Source organism: Coturnix japonica, chromosome 12, assembly GCF_054131305.1.
Source record: "Coturnix japonica strain WE chromosome 12, WE-NBRP24, whole genome shotgun sequence".
NCBI classification, from domain to species: domain Eukaryota; kingdom Metazoa; phylum Chordata; class Aves; order Galliformes; family Phasianidae; genus Coturnix; species Coturnix japonica.
This window is the reverse complement of record NC_140674.1, coordinates 19085766-19099065: the sequence shown is the minus strand read 5'-3', so window position 1 is coordinate 19099065 and position 13300 is coordinate 19085766. Positions and strand designations below refer to the sequence as shown.

General features: G+C 42.6%; 1 protein-coding gene across 4 annotated transcripts in view; it reads right to left on the bottom strand.

Moving 5' to 3' along the window:
- Nucleotides 1–1596: 1596 nt before the first annotated feature.
- The window catches only part of LRRC31 (leucine rich repeat containing 31), a 30162-nt gene continuing 18458 nt past the window's right edge, over nucleotides 1597–13300 (bottom strand). For 2 of the 4 annotated variants that reach the window (XM_032446621.2, XM_015871986.3), the window contains 10 exons: nucleotides 10417–10709; nucleotides 9692–9940; nucleotides 8386–8535; nucleotides 7856–8023; nucleotides 7211–7378; nucleotides 6397–6564; nucleotides 5479–5646; nucleotides 4321–4488; nucleotides 2999–3166; nucleotides 1597–2069 (listed from right to left, as the gene is read on the bottom strand). In XM_032446621.2, coding sequence (XP_032302512.2) covers nucleotides 1750–2069; nucleotides 2999–3166; nucleotides 4321–4488; nucleotides 5479–5646; nucleotides 6397–6564; nucleotides 7211–7378; nucleotides 7856–8023; nucleotides 8386–8535; nucleotides 9692–9940; nucleotides 10417–10429 — 1740 coding nt within the window. In that variant the 5' untranslated portion in view covers nucleotides 10430–10709 and the 3' untranslated portion in view covers nucleotides 1597–1749. Of the gene's footprint in view, nucleotides 2070–2998; nucleotides 3167–4320; nucleotides 4489–5478; nucleotides 5647–6396; nucleotides 6565–7210; nucleotides 7379–7855; nucleotides 8024–8385; nucleotides 8536–9691; nucleotides 9941–10416; nucleotides 10803–13300 lie in introns of those variants that run through there. The other 2 variants (XM_085513346.1, XM_032446622.2) reach the window with 2 other exon arrangements.

Below are 13300 nucleotides of genomic sequence, written 5' to 3'. Positions count from 1 at the left end.
TTGAGAAGGAAACTCCCATTAACACAAGTGACAGCAAGAGAAGGCTGGTGTGCTGCTATGAAATAGAGGTGATAGCATTCCCTCATTAAAACAACTCTCCTGCCTTGAATAACAGTTTGAAAGGCTCCTTTGTTAGCACTGTATGAAACAGGGGTTCTTTGCTTCACCTCAGGAGTTGAGGAAATCTGTAGAAAATAACCAATCCCACTTTGCAGCAATTCACTGCTACCTCTGACCACGACACTCTGGTTGATCTCAAATTCCTCAGAGCCTGAGGGACCCAAGTGCACTCTTCAATGGAACTGAAACCAGAAAGTCCAGGGAAACCATCATGTGAAATCATGGATGAAACAACGGAGAGGGATCAGCACAACATGGTCAGCTGCTGCTAACAAACTCAACCGGTCAGAAGTTGGTGTTAGAGGGGTCACCCAGATTGAAGGCTGAATATTGACCTGCATCTCTATGGGAAAACATTCTGAAGGGGTCTGGGAAAGCTAGGAAAAGTGCCAGCTGATTATTCTCTTGTGCCTCACATCCAGGAGATTGCTGCGGTGTGTGCAGACAAACTCACAGCTAATTGAGCAGTACTTTATCCCTCAGGATTTCTCTAAGACTCCTCACTCAGTGGGCAGATCTAATATCTTTACTTCCTAAAATACCTTACGAATGAATAATCCCAGTGCAGTCTTTGAGCTCACATGCGGGTTAAGATGTTCCATGACATAAATGAGTATGCCAGAATATGGTTCTGTGTAAGCAAATGCAATAAAACGTCAAATAAGAAATCACCAAACATAAAAAGAAGAGCCACTTGTATGACTCAAGCTGGTACATTTTCTAACAGAGTCTAGGTGCAAAGCAGGGCGGTCTACTCCTAGCTAGAAGCTGCCTCGTGGCTTTTAATAATAGCTTTTGCTTCCCTGGATAGATTTCCTCCATGTTTAGGATAAGAATAAGAGCAGCTTATGGCACAAAGTGTTTTAAAAGCTAATGGATCAGTCTTGAATGCAGAAAGACTCAGACCATTGTTAAGATAGCAGGACTCTCCCAATCTAACCTACTGCAGCATTTCCCTTTGCAAAGACACCAACCAAATCTTTCTTACCTCGATTTTATGCTGATTCTGTATGCAGGATTCATCTATGCTATCAGATGGCATTGAGAGCCATAGCAGAGGCAGAACAACTCGCTGTTTTCCTCTTACTGGACTGACATACAGTCCTGAGTTGCTGGGATGCTTTCCAAATCTCACCATTACGTGGCTTTAATGCATTCACACAAATTAAAGCACAAGAGGAAGGGGAAACTAAATTTTAAAACAGAGGTTTCAGGTATTTCTGCATTGGAAATATCTTCCTTGTATGTATAACGCCATAATTACACTGCCCATCCATCCACAATAGTGCATATCCCATTCATTTCCTTGCACTGGCAAACCTGCAACTTGTCTATGTGCAACTGCCATTGCTCCTTTGGTATCAGTCATTCACAACTGGAAGATTAAACATGTTCAGTAGTGTCACCATAACAGAGTAAGCACGGCCCAGAGAATCCAAAAGAATACATTATTGAATGGAATAATCTATGCATGTAGGAAGTTAAATAACTGTTTTAATATAAAATATTTAACTATTTCATGTTCTCTCACAAGATAACTAGAAACTGTGCAGTTTTCTAAATGTGAGACACGCAGTACTCAGTTCATATGTTGCTTGTGAAAGGCTTTCCAGAAACCTTCAACCTCCATCAACAGTCAAAACGAACGTTTCTTTTGTTGTCTTGATTAAAGCCTTCCAGCTGTTTATGCTGAGATTCTGAAAGGACCCATCTTTGCATCCCCACCTCTGCCAACGCAGGCAGCTTTGTCAGTGCTGCTAACAACTCACTGAACCACGTCCCACAGGCACGGCAGGATGAAGGGCGAAGGCTGACATCCAGCTCTGAGAGTTCTTTGAACAGTGCTAAGCCTTGACAGAAAAACATCCACCCTTCATCTGAGACGTTGTTATTATAACTCAAATCCAGCTTCCGTAACCTGGTTAGGTGGCCATCACGTGAAAGTAGCGCTGCAAGAAATAACACACACAATCACAATCAATACATCCTGGAAATTGCTTTAAAAGCTTATAAATAAGATGAGTATTTTAATACCATGTTATTTAGAGTCTTTCAGCAGTCAAACAGCGGGACTCAAACATAAAACTGTATGGCAACCTGAAAACCTTGAAGTCAGTTGGAGGATATAACAGGTGCCAATTAAAATAGACAGGTAGGCTTTATAGGGAGATTTAGAAGGAGAACAGCAAAACTCAGTGAGTTTGCATGATTACAACAGTCACATCTCACTGTGGGAGAGTAATGGGCCTAATATACCCTAAAGGTAGCTGAGATCCTTAATGGATCATCAACAAAAGAGCCACCTGTCAAGGGTGATGTTTGTAAAGTCCAAAATATTCAGGCTTTTTGTCACCAGCCTCCAGATTACAGTGCCTTAATAGCAATCATGGGGCTATTGCCAATCACAGACACTCAAAACCCACAAGTCAGGCCCGCAGAATCATAAGGGTGCCTTTAAAATAAACAGGTTTTCAAAACAGTCCTGAAATTAATTCCTTCATTGGGTTCCCATCTTCCAGCATTTTTAGCAGCTGCTGAGAAGTGGGCTAAAATATTTCTATTTTAATTCTCCCACCACAGTTGGACTCCAGAAATGTACCTAATGGACTGAGAGCTGGTAGTGTCTGCCTTACTGGCTGCCAGCATGTATATTTCTCATCAGTCACTGATCCAAAAAGAGTAACTGAGCACTGTGCATGTTCAGGACACACAGCTCTCAGCAAAATGAGAATACTTTCTGGGAAATACAGCGCTGTGTTTTCCATCTTTTCATTTGATTTGTCCAAAAACGTGCTGAGCACATGGAACAAATCCCTTCTGAATTGTGGCCTGTGTGCACTGGCTCCTTGACTGCTAGTAAATACCATTTCATACGTACTTAGAAGCGCCAAATCTTCAGCCACCAAGTTACAGCTGCTCAGTCTTAACACTCGAATCTCCGTTGCAAGCTTTAGTGCTCCCAAAAGCAGCTTTAGGTTTCCACCAACGCACTTATTCCAAGAAAGGTCTAATATCTCCAGTTCAGGAAGGTGAAGGGCAGCCTCAGCTGAAAAGATTAAGACCAACAACTTCTGCTTACTAAGAGAAAACAACGTGGCCTTAACAGACACCTCACCAGCAAGTCACCTGCCAATAGTCTCCTGACAGGCTGCCCATCTATGCTTAAAATGACTTCTTTTTTCTCCTGAATTCATTGAAGAATGTAACAAGGGCCTGTCTACGGATTCTTTATGGACTCTCAGAAGAGCTTTCTTTCCTTTCTGTTTGTATTATTGGCTTAACCTTGCTCCACTGAAGTCAATTTAATACAACAGCACATTTTTAAAACATTTTAAATCCACTTAAACTCAGAAAATTCAAGGTGAAATGCAGCGTATCTTTTGACAACACTGATTTCCATGATGCCACTCTTACACAACTAGAATGACATAAACATGGTGCAGGGACTTAGATCAGTTCAGCCTGATGCTGCTTCTGCTAAAGGCAGTAAAGTTTTACTGTGTGTCTCAGTGTCACTAATAAAGAGTATCAAACATACAGTAAATACACAATGCATTCTAACAGGTCCCTCTGTACTTGGATTTCATGTGCCATATGGAACTCCTATCAAAGGAACAGTGCAGCCACTAATCCACCGAGATCTGGAATAAGTAAGCAAAAGAGGTTGAATAAACGTATCCTGTGTTAGATTGAACTTTTCTTCATTGGTTGTGCAGTATCTTTTCCATTACTGCAGTCATTTTCTCAGCTCCTCCTCCACTGCCCCACACTTAACTATAAGTCAGAAAGTTCCTACTTTATCTGTAGTGAGAGGAAAAACCTTTAAATCTTGACCTTAATAAACTGCAAATGAAGATTTGCAAAAAAACTGCAATTCCACCATAATATGAATCTTGTTTTGCTGCTTTCTCTTCCAATATTAAAAAGTACGTGGCAGCCCACTAACAGATAAAGGACTAAAAGCACTTCATTCAGTCAGGCGAAAGGGGAAGACATACAATGATCCTCACTTGCAACCAGGTCCCACAAAGCACTGCTTTCATCATAAGGCAACCAGAGGAGAAAGTGACAATTACTTTTCCACTCAGGACCTGTACTATAACACAAGCATTATTTTTGGTGTTCAGCCAACAGAGAATGAAGTGTTTGGTCCCACAAGGAGATTCTGAGAACAGACACAGTTTAAGAAAACATTCCTACCTAGAGATGAAAAGGAATCCTCGCCTAAACCACAATTGCTGATGGCCACAGATTTCAGCTTTGGTAAAAATCTGAGTCTGTCGAGAAGAGGATCAGATGAGACTCCTATGCTTTTATTCCAGGATAAATTCAGCTCTTGAAGACTGGAGAGTAAAGGTATCACCTGGGCTTTGAAAACATCAAGTACTTATTAATCACTGATACAGAACTAACGCAGTTGTGTATTTGACTGACATCATTCTTTACTTGTCTTTATAAATCAACCCAGAAGTCGAGGCCAAGTTTTTGACACTCAAATATAGTCTGAGTAATTCTTGCTTGTCATTTCCTGAAGGAATGCTTAAGAAATTAGGTACTATTAAACACTGTGTTGAAGGCTGTCAGGACAGTTTCCTGCCAAAATTTTCCAGGTGAAGTACGGAATTTCATATTAAATGAGGATTATTTCTAGAAGTGTTCACTGCTAACCTAAACTACTTCATATTAAAGTGACTGTTCTCTATTGATATTACTATGTGCAGAAGAAATTTAAAAACCAACGATATTAATAATAATGATTCCCAATACTTCATCAGCAGCTTTCCAAATTACCTTTTTCACAATGAAAAATAATACAGATATCGAGTTGCGATTCTTTGTTGTTCTAAAAAGTAAAAACTAATATCAAAAAGTTATGGTAATGCACCCAACAAATAAGCTGCCTCACTGACTGAATGGGAGAGGTCTTTTCCTTCCTAGTAGTACTTACAAGTTGGACACCAACATCATTCTCCACTTCAGAGCTCTCTAAGGTAGTTTTATGCAGTTATAATGGCATGCACATAAAAGCCGTGGATCCAGCAGTGAGATTTCTTCTGGACATTTCCCAAATTACTGATCCTCAGCAAGAGGATCTGGGGGTAGTTCCTACCTTCACATCATGGGTCTGAATCATGGCAGACTCAAGCCCTTAGTTTCACATGGGATCAGCCACTATGGGACTTCTTTTGATATAGAAAAAAAACCCACTCCATATTGATCAAGAATGCTATTCCCTGAGCTGCATTTCCAGAGCTGCCCATCTGTTAGACTACGTTACACAGAATCTCTTATGCCTTTGAAGTATTTTCAGAAGTCAAAACCACACATTCTTAAACCATTTCCTCGGGATGTCCTTACACAAAGCGGCCATGTCTTCTTCTGTTACACAGCACTGATGGAGGTCAAGGACTTGGAGATTTTTCAGGCTGGCCAAATGAGCTGTTGCATCCTTAAAGCCACCACCAATCTCTTTGTTGCACGATATGTCTAATTTTCTTAGTGCTGTAAGGTGCTGTAAAGCGGTGTCTGAAAAGGAAACGACAGCAGGCTGGTCACTGACTACTGCAGTAGCATGGGTCACAGCTTCAACACCTATTTACTTTAATGTCAAATTCTGCACAAAGTATTGAAAGCAAAGGTTTTAGACTAAGCTTCAGCATATAATCGCAGCAGACACAGTAATACTGCAAAGCTTCTCCATTCTTCTCTAAAAGACCAGGTGAAGGTGAGGTTAATTCATCCCCAGATCCATTCAATCCTCAGCTTTTTGCTGAAGTGACTACTGGAAGTGCTAATTAGTGCCAGATGTTTTGTCTTACGGATAAGACCTCCACTAGGGAGACAGAGATATTAAGTCCATTTGGTATGGCTTCACCGGACAGTCATTAAGTGACAATGGCAGATTCGGATTCCCCTCTGAGAGTAGGATTAAGTCTTCAGAAGTTAAATAAGACTGTCTGTGCCCTTGTCTATGTTCTGTCTGGAGAGGAAGGAAGCATGTCCAGAGAGCCATTAATCTACGCTAGGATGTGTCTCAGATAAATGGTGTGGAAGGTGACTCTCCCCACTGACTTTCACATGCTTGAGCTCAGGGAAGATAAATGCTACTCCTGCAGAAAGTCTCTGTAGTCTTTTATCAGTCCTCAAGCAGCAAATAACCATCGTTCATTAATACTGACAAACCATCAGCAAAAGTCTACCACACTGCTTTTCTGAAATGGGTTTCAGATGTGCAGTTTATGCAGAATGAAAGACTTTCTGAATGTAAAGTCTAACCTAAGCTCTGGAGGCCGTCCTGCTTTAATCCACACATGTGTAAGTTCAACTCCTTGAGGCCTGGTACATTTTTCAGGTCCTGAGCAATGACCTTCATGCTGCAGCCAATGTGCTTGTTGATAGAGAGATCCAATACTTCAAGGTTTGGGAGCACATTTAGCGTTTCAGCTGGAAGAAAAAAAAGAAAACTAGAATTGGTGATTGTCTGGAACATACAGATGAGCCCAAGCAAAGAACAGCACTATGACAAATGGGAAAAGGCAGGCTGGATCTATACATGTGGTTTAAACTTTCCAGGTTCCTATTCTACCAAAAATCCAGCAAAACATCGATTAGATAGAAATCAAGAAAATCAGTGAAAACCCATATAGAAAAAAAATCATCTATAAAAAAATAGAAGACAGTAAGAAAAATGCAGAAGAATAAAAAGCAGGAATACAAAGAGAAAGAACAATTTCTAATGAACAGATCTAAGACTGTATGTGACACAGGAGCCACCTCCTGCAGTAAAGATCAGAACAGAGCACAGGCACTTCTCTTGAGGGAGAAAATCTTTCAGGACACTCAATCAGATCAAAAGACTACATAAGATTAAGACATGATAAGAAGAAAGAAGGGAGAGGTGGCAACTGGATGCCAACTCAAATTCCTGTCCTCAGCCCTTCTTTTACTGAGTGGTAAATACTGCTATAATGCAAAGCCTGAAATTAACAGCTTTCAACTAAGATCAATCTCAAACCAGCCATCATCTAACTCAGATGAGTTTCATTTCTGTGAAGCCAGTCCTTCAGTCCAGCTATGTGGTTACACATACCAAGGGATTCTCCATCTTTGGCTGTCAGGTTACAATCCGTCATTTTTAGAAGTTTAATCTTGCATCCTTTCCGAAGTTTTTTTGTCAGAAGTGATAGTTTTCCACCTATATTACTGTTCCATGATAAATCCAGTTCTTCAAGTTGAGGAACAATTTCAAATGCCTCTCCTGTAACAGAAGTCCAAGATGATTCATTCTAGATATCAATTTCAATGCAAAACAAACACACAGTTTTGAATACATAAGAGGGAAACATTAGCCTCACTTTGTCCAAGGTGCAACACAGAACACAAGTTACTGTCACAGTGCACACAGACCTGGTATTTTTCCAGGTTCCCAAATACTCACCAGACTACATGACCACCACTGCAGACCTAAGCCATGACCCAGAAAGTCTTGTCTACAGGGAAATGAATACAGTGACAAGATGCTAATTTCTGAATGTGAAAGCTCTGTGCCTTGGGCTATGGACTCAACACAGCTATTCAAATGTATGAGGTCACTCATAACCCCAGGTTCTTTCCAGTGTTTCGCAGCAGGACTTCACATTGCCCAGTGTGGAAGCAGGAGGGACAGGATGCAGGAAGAGACAAGATGGATTACATTACACCCAAGCTGTCTGAAAGCAAACATAAATGCCTGTACCCAAGGAGGTGACATCCTCAGCTGACAGCCTGCAGTTGTTAAGTCGAAGGACTTTTAGCAGGTTCACATGATGGAGCTGAGTGGTGAGAGTTCTCAAAGTCCCTCCAACACAACCATTCCAGGACAGGCTGATCTCTTCCAGCTCTGGGAGAAATGGCAGTAAAGAAGCTGAAAAAGAAACACACTCTTGTTTGTACATCATGTGCAAACCCTGGATATCAATACGTCTCAATACAGATATGCTTTCTAAAACATTAGAAAATTATGACAAGCTGCATCTCAGCTTTCTTAACTGCAGCCTGAGAAAGAAGGTGTTCTCCTGCTGCACAGACTTGCATGGTTTTATTATTTTTATGTATTACATAATTAATACAATTTATTTGTTAATGTTTCCCGAGGACCTGGGACCACCAAATGAAATCTTTATATAAAGCCTGAGATAAAAGAAAGGGAAAGAGTGAACAACTGAGCAGGCAAATCAGAATTAAAGAAATACACAAAGAGTCTAACCAAATAAAATACATATTTACCCAGCTCTGCTACATCTGCTGCACTTAACGCACAATTATTGAGATCCAGGTTCTTGCTGTTGGGTTCCTTTCCCAGTTTCTGCATGAACTGGTTGAATCTCTGCTCACCAGATGGTGATTCCGCTTCAGAAATCAGCTGTGAAGATTCATCTGAGTAACAAAGAAACACAGCCCTGGTTACCTCTGCAACCAACCCAGACTGTCAGGTGGAGACTTCAGGATGTGAACTAAAGCTGCCAGTAAGCCAGGCTCTACTTTTGACCAGCGAGAACTAGCAACCTGAGTGATAAGATAGGTCAGATCTATACAAAGCTCCTGATGCTCAATGAGAAAAGAATCTTTTTTCCCATCTCCATGCTACCTTATGCCGGTGACTCAGGATGTTTGCGCTACTCATTCAAGCACGTGAAATTCTTGCAAAACTCCAGACTGCAGCTACTCTGTCACATAACCACCTCTATGTACCATGTGCCACATGGCTGGAGAACAGCCTGTACTGGATCAGTCAGAACAGAGTGACCCTGCAATTGTATGGTGATCATCTCTGCTTTATGACAGCCTGTGTTCACTTCATACATTGTCTGTGCAATGCACTTCCTGCTTTTCTTCCTGCATGTAGTTTGTACAGCAAGGAAAGTTTCATTTGTATTGCTCACTAAACCCTTTAATAAATTGACAGTTTCATCTAACGTCCATAAAAGAAAACAAAACACCAAAAGGTACACAAAGCAGTAATCCTACTCACAGCAGCTGCCCTCCCATTGTTTTACCAGAACTCTTAGAACAGAAGATGGGGTTCTAAACCTCACCTTCCAGCAGCTTTTTAAGAACAGCCTCATTTTCTTTTGTGTGTAGAGAGTGCTCTTGTATGAACAAAATAACACTCACGATGAATTTCCCTTCCTTTCTCCTCCCCCTCACAGGTGTCAAGGTAGGAAGCATCTGCTCTGGCTGCCTTCAGACCACTTTAGCAGCAGGGAGGACAGAAACCAATCATAAACACAACAAGCCAAGGTAAGCTCTGCAATGAATAAGCCACCTCCAGCACCAACCTCTCACACTGGAGATCATGAGGGAGATCATGCAAAATCTTTATGCCTCCTCAGCAGCACAGACCCCACTCCTTGCTTGGCACCAGTCATGTTAGAGGGTACATCCTTGATAATGTTTCAATCAGAAGCAAATTCTGGCTAAAGGATGAGTTGTAGGCAGTAAAATATCACATTTTGTCTAGCAAAAAAAAGCAAATGGTTCTCTATGAAATTAAAATGCATCCACATGGATTTGTTCATTCTATCAGCATTACCTTCTACTGTGAGATCTTCCTTCTCGCTCTGATCATCAGCTTTACAGTTGTTTATTTCTGTTTCCTCAGTTTCTTGTCTTTCCTTGCCTTCCGATTTCCCAAAGCCACTGAAGAACTTCTGGATGGCAGAAGGCTGCTCTTTTCTTTTTCCAGGAGACTTCTTCCCTTGGAACTGTTTTATAACAAAGTCAAATGGGGAACTCTTTGGGATGTCCTCCTCACTCTTGCTCTGGCAACTCTGTGCATCTCCTTTCAGCAGATCGACAGACATAGAAGGGATTATCTTTAGCAACATTCACTCTTGCATACTGTCCTGCGTAACAGCAGATGCACCGACCATTTCTTCCCCCTATGCTACTATCAGTGTCATTGTGTAGTCAACTAGACTCTTAGCTTGTATCTCCTCCTTTGAAAGGACCTGGTAATGCCTGCATAGCAGCATCACTAGTACCAACAATATGCATGTAGACTTTCTCCTGCTGGAAGGTATATGCAGCAATATCAGTGTTCAAGGGCAGAGCACTCGAAAAAAGCTGATGCATTCTTGTAAATCTTGCTCTTGCCAGCCTGTTGCAGCTGTATTTCTTATGTGTAAAGTACAAACATTAGACAAAGCAGTGCAAGTAGATGTGAGCGCAGTTATTGAGCTGTAAAGCAATGCTAGTTACCTTGGTTGCTTTTCTTGCTGTAAAACTGTATTATTTTAAACAGACAAAAAAACATACCTGTCTTTTCCATCGGTCACCTGTGGGTTTGTTTCACCCTTTACAACACTTTCAGGGCTGGCAGAAGTGAGCCATGGCACGTGAACAAAACTTCACTTCTACCTATCGGGACTTTCCAGGTGCTTTTCTTTAGAGGGTTCCCGTCTTCATCAGCCCAACAGCGACAGCTCTGTACAACAGCTCTGTGAGTCCTTCCCACTGCTCAGCAGCTCTCCTGACAGCAGCCTCGTTATTCAGGGGGGAAAGCTGAGAATCCACATAGTTGCTCTCTGCTGGAGCTGCAGCCGAGCTCCCTGGCAAGGCAGAAAGGAGGAAGTGGAAATGCAGACTGAGTGCTGCACCCTGACTGCCCCTCGTCCTGCACAGCTGCTGCCAACTGAGTCACCTCGCAGGTCGGGTTACAGCAGCACCTGAAGAAAAGCTCTTTGTTTACCCACCCCTTTTGTCCATACTTGTCAGGAGTGCAGGTGGAGGCTGAGCAAAGCCGGGTGTCAGCGGGAGTCGTAGTTTGGTGATGGAAAGGAACACAGAGGGGTAGCTCAGTGCTGAGCACTTCATGGCACAGCATGCAGGACAGGAGAGGTCCTGCTGTGCCACCCAGCACAGTCTGCTTGTCTGTGACAGCATGATAGCACAGTCCGACATCACAGAGTACATCAGGTGCATAAATCAAGCTGCCCTGTATTTGTGTGTGCGTGAGAATCTGATTTCCATGACAGTGAGAGTTATGTTTTCTGGCTCAGGTGCTCCTGGCCATTATCCGTGATGCTGTCACCCACATAACCTACATCAACTCAACTCTTCTTGTCTCCCTTCATGTGGAAGACTCAGTTTTCCTCATCGTTTTCTGCTCACCCTCACCTATATCTGTTCTAACACTGTTTATACATGGACCTCTCACTGGTATGTATACACTACAGACATATGCAAGCTGGAGTGATTGTGGTGGGGAGCAATAAAGCTGGTCAATAAAAGTAACGACTGCTGTGCAAGCGGGGCAGACAGTGGCTGAGGACAGCCCTGACTCAGTGTGTCAATGTACAAATGATTCAGACAGGGCTGAGTGGGGCACTGTGTGTTGCTGGGAGCCAACAGGATAAGATTAGGAGATGAAAACTTCAAGTGAACAGCAGGAAAATCCTCCCACCCATGAGAAATATTACACAGAGAGATGTTTGCAGAAGGAAAAAACGCACACAACTGCTGTCGTGGGCAGTGTTCACCTGCAAGAATGAAGGGCACATCACTGTTCCCAAACAGCAGGAATCTCCAAGCTGGCTGTAACGCCTCCTGAGCACAGGGGTGGCTGTCCTGACCATATCTCTGAAATCAGCACCTTGCTCTGTGTCCACAGGGAAAGAGCAACTCTGTGAGTTCTGCACCCCTACCTGGGTGTCTCAGTTACACAGAACTGAGCACCCCAAGCACTCCTGTCAGTCAGGAACTCATTGAACCTGACAGCTTTCATCCACTTTCAATGTTGTGCTTAACAAGAGTGTCTAGGGATGAAACAACAAGGCAACCCATGTCTGTGCATGTGTGCCAGGCTCTGCTGGGCTCAGGGCTCCATGCCATCGTGCTTCGATGGGAAGGTGGAATGGGAATATCTGATAATCTCCGATCCCTGGAACTGGGGAAATCCTTAAGCACGTTAAGCACTGATTACAGTGGTTAGGCTTGGCTAGCTTCAGTGCTCTGACATCAGTGCATTAAGTGATGCATTGACCATTCAGAAATTCTAACAGCACTTTAGGCCATTGAATGAGAGTAAAAATACCTCATGGCACCATGACAGCATCCCTGTAATCTGGTGAGAAGGGAACTGTATTTTCACAGCGACCTAATTTCCTCTTCCTAGAAAGCAAGCTATGCAGGATGAGGGGACAGCAAGATTATCCTAAAGCAAAGCAGGATGACCAGAGCAAGGGCTGAACGCATGGACATTACTTTGCAGTAGCCCAGGCTGTGCCCTGCACGTGCAGTACAGAAAGGTGAGCAGGCCCTCATTAGCTGGCAGGCAGGGCAGTGATGTTCTCTCCTTGCTCACTGCTGAACGCTGCCCTGCTCCTGCTTCATAGATGCATACAGCTACTTCCTGCAGTTCACTACAGACAGCATAGGGCAGGCTTAGCTTTTGCAGTTTAAAAATAATAAATGCCCACGCCTTTCCATCCAGTTAAATGGCTTGTGACCATCTGCCGAGCGCTCAGTGTCACATTTGTTTATATCTGTTCCTCCCTCTGTGTAGACCTGGGGCAAGGACAGGCACAGACCAGGTCTGGAAAAACACAGTTAAAGTTGCATCCCACACAGCATCCACTGGAGAGAGATTAATGTGGATTTTTGTACTTTGCCTCATTGTGACTCCTTAATCCGGCATATATTCCAAAGAAATAATGCCATTAGAGGATTAGTGCCACAAGTTCATTTGAAAAAAAGGATTTGCAAACACTGAAATCCTATATTCTATGTACTTAATCACCGAGTATCATTTTGGGGATTTCCTCTCCTTTTAGGAGTGCATCTTTCAATGAAACCCAAGCAAAGTAGCAACTCTGTTTTTGATAGTCCTTATTATCCATTAAATAAAATCAGCACCCTGCATGAAATAATACAGCACGCTCGCTATAGTCAATAACTGCAGATATATCAGAGAGGCACTTGGCCCAGCATTTATACAGAATATAATGACTTTGAATATTTATCTGCTAAGGATGTCTAAGGGACCCACAAGGATCACGAAGTCCAACTCTCAGCTCCACACAGCACCACCCAAAATCCAAACCCCGTGTCTGAGAACAGTGACCAAATGTTTCGTATCCACCATGCTTGTATTTTTAACACTTCTGTCAAGTTCCTCTTTGTGAAATGGAACTATACAAAT